Source organism: Trachurus trachurus (genome assembly GCF_905171665.1).
Source record: "Trachurus trachurus genome assembly, chromosome: 7".
NCBI lineage: Eukaryota > Metazoa > Chordata > Actinopteri > Carangiformes > Carangidae > Trachurus > Trachurus trachurus.
Window position 1 is genome coordinate 21,112,669 of NC_139901.1, and position 8,500 is coordinate 21,121,168.

The following is an 8,500-nucleotide window of genomic DNA, read 5'->3' on the forward strand; positions in this document are numbered from 1 at the left end:
ATGTTCACTTATAGTATGGGTATTTAGTTTAATGCAGCTTGTTTGGAATTAAAATCATAAATATAACCTTCAAAATAATTTTGTTTTAACAACACATTCAATTCGATAAATTGTTGAATGCTATATTCATTTGATTCATATCTCTTCCCGGTTGATTGTATTTGATATCCCATGTGATAGTTTTCCAGGTATAGTTGCATGAGTCTCATGTCAGAGTTTCATCTTTCTGCACTTGAGCTGAAAGGGCAGCTGAATATTTAGCTGAGGGTATAGTTATGCATGATATGAGGAATCCCCAGTGTAGAGTTCCCCCAACACTGCAGCATGAGCACTTTTACTGCCACTAACCTACCGCTGCCAGTGGTGCATGTGTGGAGGAGTAGGGTAACACCTCTCAAGCTTGCATCAGAAAAAGTACTACAGCATCTAGTCAACTTGCTGTCACTTGTTCCCAAACAGCCCTACGTACCTGAGAAAACGTGAATAAGTGGGGGTCCTCCTTTTTGGCTTTAGGCTGAAATGTGCATAATATACTTCAGGCTATACACACTGCACAAATAACACAAATAAACACTGCATTTATGAATATTTATTCAGCATTTGGAAATCGGTATTTACATGCGTAATTCTAAAATGAACTTAGAAAATAAATAATCGTCTCAACTGGTTGAAACACTTTCAACATGTTGAAATGTTAAAATTGCCCTCAATTTGACTGCACAGTTTGAGGAAACTGAAACAAGTACAGTATATTTATTTACATTGATAGCATTGTTTTAAGTACTTTGACCCATGAAAGAGAGCAGCCTAAGTGTCTATCACAATACATCTGTGTAAGCTTCTGTTTCTAAGGAGAACAAGCAAATACACAGAGGTCATGTTGCATTTCTTTTTTTCCAGATGACTTGGTCCCACAGGCACTGCAGAGCCTTGTCCGTCATCACTTAAATTTACCATCATTTAATAACATTGCTTTCACCACACACACAAAAGCTGCTCTCCAAAGTCAACTGTTGCAGGCCATATTGAACTGTTCAACTTGAAAGTTACATGATAGCTGTGAATGCTGCCACAGAAAGATTCACAGTGCCCAGTTAAAACCCCAAACACCTCACCGCAATTACTGTTCAGAACAAACACCAGAAAGCCTCCATGATAGACTATTGTGTTGTGACCAGCTATTCAAAGAACAGTGTAGATAACAAGAATGCTAAACACTATTCTGAAGCATCGCAGAATCCCTGTGTAACATCCCAGTGGGTAGGAGGATATCCTGATGTTTGTTTTGAATATAAGCTAGCAAGTTTTTCCATCCAGGCTGTTTAGAAGACAGCATGTGGCAATCATTTTGTGAACAAATCTATTTACCAAATGATATCTACTTTAAAAACAAATACATTATATACATAGACCTGGATCAACACCCATGGCCCACTTTTAGTTGTAACCCTTTAAAACAGGGTTGAAGCTATTCAAGTAAAGTTTCAATATTCTGCCGTTGGTAGTTGGCATTAGTCTTAGCACGCTTAAGTCTCTTTTTCAGCACCATGTAAGAGCCATCACTGAAGGCAGTGGCAAGATATGCAGGTTAGAGTTACTGTTAAGTGATATGCAGTGCATTTAGGGGTAGGCTCTAAATCTGAGGAAACAGGAAGGAAGGTCTGGTGCCACAAGTCCCTCAGTGAGGAAAGTGATTCCTCGCAATAAGCTCCGCTGAAGCCCACATGGACGCATATCTCCCTCTCTTAAATAAGGAATAGTTGAAGCTAAATGCATAATTTGAAACCATTTTGAAATAAAATGACATCTCTCTGGTCCCTTTAGCATTTTACTCTGAAAACCTCCTGCAATAAAGAGGTACACAGTAATAAAGAGCTGGGTCCATAGCTGCCTGTAATTTAATGAGGCGGCAGAAAGACTAGGGGAACAACTGGTTTATGCAGAGTATATGTTGTTGGGGGTGTACCCCAGCAGGAACTCTCCAACTCCTACAAAGTACATAACCTGGGCAATACCAAAGAGAGGAGCAATAACCAAGGCCCGGCAACTGGCTCCCTTGAGGAACGCGCCGGGTCCCTCCTTTCTCAGGATGTTTCTGCAATGTAGAAGAGAGCACAGAGTTAGCTTGAAACTGATGTCATTTTTGGCAACCTCAGAGAAGGGTAATCTAGCCACAAGATATTGGGATCCATCACACCTATATTTGTGAAATATGAGAGATATGATTACCTGACGCAGTCCACTACTCCATTGTAGGTTTCTTCGTTAGCTCCTTTTTTGAGCGATTGTAGCCTTGTCTTGACCACTGCACAGGACATAAACAAAACTTATGTTCAGTTTCAAGTCTGTCAAACATTGACCATATATGTCTGCATAGACTGTGTCCCTCACCGTCACAGGGGCTGACAGCTACTGCAGCGACGGATCCAGCTGCGCAGCCAGACATGAAGGACCAATAGAAGGGCACAGATGGGTCTTCGGATGAATGCTGGCCCAGCTGGTGCAGATGTGCGAAAAGAGGGAAGTACACGACAGAGAATGGGATGTCCCTAGAAGACAACAAACAAGCATGTTTCCTTTATTAAGAGACTGCAAACCAAAGATCGGAAAACCAGTGTGACAGGTGCGCATCTCACCTCATCAACGTGGCCCCAAGTCCCCTGTACAGCCCTGTGACTCCCTTGGTCCTCAGCAGCTCTCTGGTGATCTCTGTTGCCGACACTCGCATGACTTGGGGTGCAGGGCTGGTGTTGTAAGCGCGGCTAAGAACAGGACTGGTTCCCCCCATCTTCAGGGTTGCTACCACGCTAGGCATCACCCTCTGCTGGGCAGCTAACGGGAAACATGAAGCATTTAATTTTTCACCAAGGCATAAGAAGGAATACCCCAAAGCATTATTAGATGCTAATGTTATATTCTGTTGCTTTGTCTGTACTTACCTAGCCTGCCAGCGTCCTGCAACTGGATCTTGAGCATTTCCATGGGTGTGGTGATAATGACCTGGCACATGCCTGCACAGCATCCTGCCAACATCTCCTTGAACACCGTCAACTTGCCACTGAAGACAAAGACACCAAGTCAGAATCCAAGAATGGTATTTGAGTTCAAGACTCATGTCTTTTTCAGTCCTACAACTCACCTATCTTTGCTCAGCTGATGGCGGAAGAAGTCATTGGCAGCTAGCTTGATGGCCTTCTCTGGAGTTACCAGGGTGAGATTTACTGCAGCACCTGAAATAACAAGCATGCCTCATGAGTCTTCAAAACTTAATTTTGACTGAACAAAATTCAGCCTCTCTCACTGCACTATAGACATTCAATAATTTGAAAACACATTTTGCATAGAAGAAGAAATAATAATAGGCTACATGTAATGAAATAGAGGAATTGGTATGACAAATTTACAGACAACAGTCTGTGAAATAAATTACTCCCACCCACTGGATCACAGAAGCTGTCAATGAGACAATGACATTTGCCAATTTAAATATTGTAGGCTCAAGCTAAATCCAAGGTAAATAGTCACAACCACCAAAAGTAAAAAGGGCAATTATGACCAGTCTGACAGGTCTTACCTCTATACATGCCAAAGTAGCCGTCAGATCTAACTGTCTTTATAAGACAATCCATCCTGAAGAAAAAATAAAAACATTAGCTGTGTAGAAAAAGTTTTCACATTATATTCTGCTGTGTCAAATGTTGCTGCCATGAAACAGCGGATTCAACAAAACACTAAATAATGTAAATCAACACTAACTTCCCAGCATGGGGGCAACAGCTGATCTGATGGTATCACTGAAATCTGATTTACAGAACTTAAATGTGGTAAGAAAAGGCCATTGTAAACAAGGCTTTTGACCGTACACATGGAATGAGAGATAACATCCTTACATGTTCTTGTAGAGTTGCTGCCCGCTGCGCTGGTTCTGCAAGCGGGTCTTGGCCAGGTCTATAGGAAACACGCAGGTGACTCCTACCATGCCTGCAATCCCTCCATTGATCAGTTTGGCTGGGAGGCTGTTGAGGGGCAAGTCAGAACAGGCATGGACATAACAATCATTCTTATTCTTGTTGCATTTTCAATTAGAGTAAAGTTGGGCACGCCCAGGTGAGATGCCAAAACCTGCTGGAAATTAACTGGATTTAATATGCCTCAGCAGGTGTGTTCCATGTCAGGCATTGGTGTTGCAATAGAAGTCGGTACAGAGTAAATTAAACAATATACTACACACATATGTGTATGAGGCTATACATTTCCCAGGGCTTCTTTGATTTGCCATGTTAGTTTTACAGAAAAAGCACACTGCACACTGTAAGATTACTCTATAAAATTATTCAAATGAAAGCATGCTTTATTCTCATTGTTCTCCCACACATTGTGCTGGAGGGTTTGGTCAGGTTCATACCTTATCTGCTGTTGCGGGGCCATGGTTCTTGGTTGTCTTGGTGCAAAAGTTGGTCAGCACAAAAGGAGGAGGCCGCAGAGGGAGAGCAGGCTGAGAGTCCCTGAGAGACACTGAGCAAGGCAAGAGTAGAAAGAAGCTCAGGGTTATATATACGCAGAGGCATGCCCAGCCCTGCAGATACTTAGATGAATTCGACATTGCTCTCCACCCCCCTGCAATGGTAGCCAAGAAATATGGAGCTAGGGTCAGTTGTCACCTTACCAAAATCTAACCACAATCCAAATAGCTTTTCATGGATACACGTGCTATTCAAATTCATGACTTTTTTTTAATTAGATTTGAAGCAGTTGGGAGAATCTGACAGCCTAGAGATGATGGGACTAATGCTGCTTGCTGTGCGGCAACACTGCCTGGTTTATATTTCTTGTGCAAAAAAAAGAAAGAACTATTGTCATTCATATACACAATTTGAATCAAAACTAAAACAATCTTCAAGAGAAAACTCAAATGTCAATTTTGCCCACTCTTCTCTCTAACTTGAATCTTTTAAAATCTACCAAAGCAAATTTCAAGTGCAGCTCAATGGTGCCCCAAGTGGACATTTTGTTTAGCATTACCAAGTTAACCAAGTTTCCATTAATAATCAGTGAGCCTATCTACAAAGCCATCGTTATGGAAAACCTAGTGCCTGAAACATATCTATATATTAAATTAATCAAGAACAAATCTATAAATAGCAATTGCAATTGTGATTTTGAGAGTGAACAGTATGTCCTGACGTTTCACATCCCCTAAAGCACAATTTGCATATTCCTCACACCGCCCTCCTGTTGAACAGGTTACCTACAGTTTGCCACAGCGGCTTCACTGACCGGCAAAACTATCAAGCTTCATGTCACTGCAGATTTATTTCTAACAAAAGCATGACAGCATTCAGCACTCACCTTGAATGAAATTAACCTCGCTGTAGCAAAGTTCAGCTGCCGACTCTCCCTCTATGCAGCTGCAGGAGTGGAGAAATGAATGAATGGAGGGAGAGATAGAGGCATAGGGAGGGAGCGCGTGCAGACACCATGGCCAATGGGAGAGACGCTCTTGTGGGCTGAACCTCGCTTTCCGTCGTCGTTAAATCCAGGTGAACATGATGCAATTTTTACCTGAGATTGTTTCATTGCAGAGACACAGTGAGTGTCACAGAGGTTTCAAACAAAGTGCAGATGCCTCGGTTTAGATTGTAATTGTTGTGCATATTGCAAGAACTGAGCAAGTGTAGCTATTTTTTTCTTTTCCTCATTTTGTGTTGTAAACTTAGAGCAGAGTTTGAGCTCAGTTCAATAAAGTGATGAACACCAGACAAGCACATGGGTAAATTATCAGGTCACACTGAGTATATTCAGTTCGTTTGTTCAATTCGTTTCAGAAGTCAGTGCAGCCTTTCAGATAATACAGTAATTGCACCTGTGTGCTCTGTGAGAGGAGTTTTTATAAATGCTATGGTTGAGTCATTAAAATTCATTTTCAAGTGCAAGTCTAAGTATAAGTTATTCATTAAACACAAATTAAAAAGGCGGTCACCATTTTAAAAGGAGTTTATTTGCTGTGTGTAATGCAGCTGCAAGCATGCATGTACGCATGCAGTAAAACTAACAAAGTCCAAGTCAACAACAACACTAGTTTTTTTTGCATATGCATACATTTGTTATGTTCATATGAACACAACATGAGATGCTGTATTGTGTGTCTGGTCCAGAAACCCCTGATAATGCATAATCCATGAATAAATGACAATCACCTCAAACTGATCACAGCGGCAGAAATTAGACCTCGTCTGATGTGGAAATACACAAATTATACATTCATTTATGCCATGTATTCAGTGTCATTTATACAAGTAATGCAACTTATATTCAATAAAACTATAATGCATGCCCAACAGAGTTTAATTGCCAAACAAATATAAGAAGAAGAAAAAACATAACCAACAGGAGCTTACATGTACTACATTAACACAAAGAAGCAGAAACATCAGGTAAAGACTTGCATCATTTTTCAGGTGTATGCACTGAATATTGTCAAGTTGCCAAGGAATACTGGTTCTGGTTGCTCGTGCTGCCAAGTGTCATGGAGCATTGGTCATAAGAGATTTGGCTGGTGCGGATACAGCGGTGTGTATGTGTGTCACAGCGCCTACAGCTGCAACGGCGAGCCACAGGATAATACAGCTGTGGGTTCACATCCTGGGTGCAACCGGGAACACAGGCAGCTTGGTACACCAGGGAGAGAGGCACACAGCTACGCTGGATCAGGAAAGTCCTCCCAAACCGCCCCCTCAAATTAGTGTCCTGAAGGAGGGAGAAACAGAGTTGAAACTTTTTATATCCACATCAAGTACTCTCACATGTTTGCTGCACCATGTCAACATCACTTTTATTCATTCATTTTGCTGAACATATGTCAAAGACTTCAAATTGTATGTGTGAGAGTGTGGCGGTTGTCACCTGTGTGTAACAATATCCGCTGCAGATGGTAGTGTTGATAGCCACACACTGTGCACAGTTGTTCCTCTCAATCCACAAGGTGTGATTCTTCAATGAACAGGCACACACCATCCCACTCGTGAATGCAAACAGCAGCATGCATTTTAACGCCAAACACTGCATGCTGAAAGTGCAGACACATAAAAGTGTGCAGACAGTGAGACAGCTACTCTCAAAAATGCTAATAACATGAGGAACATAACAAAAGAACAATTGATGATCTGCAGACAACACCACTGCAAATAAATCACTATGAGAAAAACAAACCTTGACCTCTAGGACCTGGCTGTAGTTCTTGAAAATACAGAGGTGTCAAAAGATGACACTGAACTGTGAAGAGCTCAGCTGTAGAATAATTTAATTTATCCAAAACCTCTGTGTTGGCTCTCTCTTCAGGTGTCAGATGCTTCCAACTCCTGTCCTTCTCCTCAGCGCATACCTGAAAAAATGAGCAGTAGCCATCCTCTTTTATGGAAACCCTAATCTGCCTCAGCTGACCTCGGAGAACTCGGTCTATGCTGCTGTTCCAGAAGTCACATGTCATCCGTCTACAATGTTTAGATTTTAAAGTGGTCTCAAAACACACAGGGGTGGAGAGAGTATGTGGGCGAGTCCAGCACATGTGTGCTTGATATTGTTTTCATTTTCTCAGGTCATATCGAAGAATATGGGCTTAACCATTTGGCGTGCACACGAGGAGGTAATACTAGTGTTACGTAATGCTCACTGCAGGTCAAATATGTCACCAGACAACGTGTTTAAAAAAAACACAAACAGCAACAAATTCTACAACTCTGACACCCAAGCCTAAAACTAATCTGGACGTGTGAAGTCTGCCAACCATATCATGTTGGTTTCAGGAGCAAAGTTCAGCAAAATACTACAAAAAATGAGCTCAAATGAATGCCGCCAAATTTGATAAATGTACACTGGCAGACACTTATTTAGTGGAATGAGGAGATATTTGTTCCATTAATAATTTGGAATATGAATCAGTTTTAAATGGATTTAGCTAGTCCAATCAAAATTAAGTCAATCAAATCAACTGAATTGCTATTGCTGCTGGGTTAGTACTCACATGTTTGAGCCCGTTTATGTCTGAACAGGTTATGCCCTCCTTAACTAAGCCATTTAATTCTTCCATTATTCCCATCTGTTCCTACTGTGACGGACAATGTGCCCACAGATGAAGCCCTCAAAATAGTGAATTAAGATGTTCACACAGGTAAGAATTAAGGAACATAGCTGCAACGCTGCAGATGAGAGACTTTTTTATTGCATTTATTATATTATTGTTTTAATACAAATAGTATTCTAGTACTCTCTTTTAAGAGTTATAAACATCAGTTTGAGTTTAATTTTAGTAGCAGTATAATACCAGTAGTAGAGGTAGTAGTAGTTGTAGGTCTTACATTATACTCTATTCGCCATAACATTAAACCAGGTAATTTGTTGTTATTCATTTTGGGTATATCTATATATCTATTTTATGAGATTATTATGAACCATGAGTAATTTGGTTTGAAACATAATTAGTATAGTTTCAGTTATTTTCCAT

At 40.9% G+C, this 8,500-nt stretch overlaps 1 protein-coding gene across 1 annotated transcript; it reads right to left on the reverse strand.

Moving 5' to 3' along the window:
* Positions 1–612: 612 nt before the first annotated feature.
* On the reverse strand, positions 613–4,529 carry LOC310988767 (mitochondrial glutamate carrier 1-like). The gene is made up of 9 exons (XM_083975487.1): positions 4,406–4,529; positions 3,891–4,016; positions 3,575–3,630; positions 3,140–3,230; positions 2,940–3,058; positions 2,637–2,832; positions 2,392–2,549; positions 2,230–2,305; positions 613–2,095 (listed from the first exon to the last, which is right to left on the reverse strand). The coding sequence occupies exons 1-9, from the start codon at positions 4,426–4,428 to the stop codon at positions 1,936–1,938; spliced, it is 1,005 nt and encodes a 334-aa protein (XP_083831613.1). The 5' UTR covers positions 4,429–4,529; the 3' UTR covers positions 613–1,935.
* Between the last annotated feature and the right edge of the window lie 3,971 nt (positions 4,530–8,500).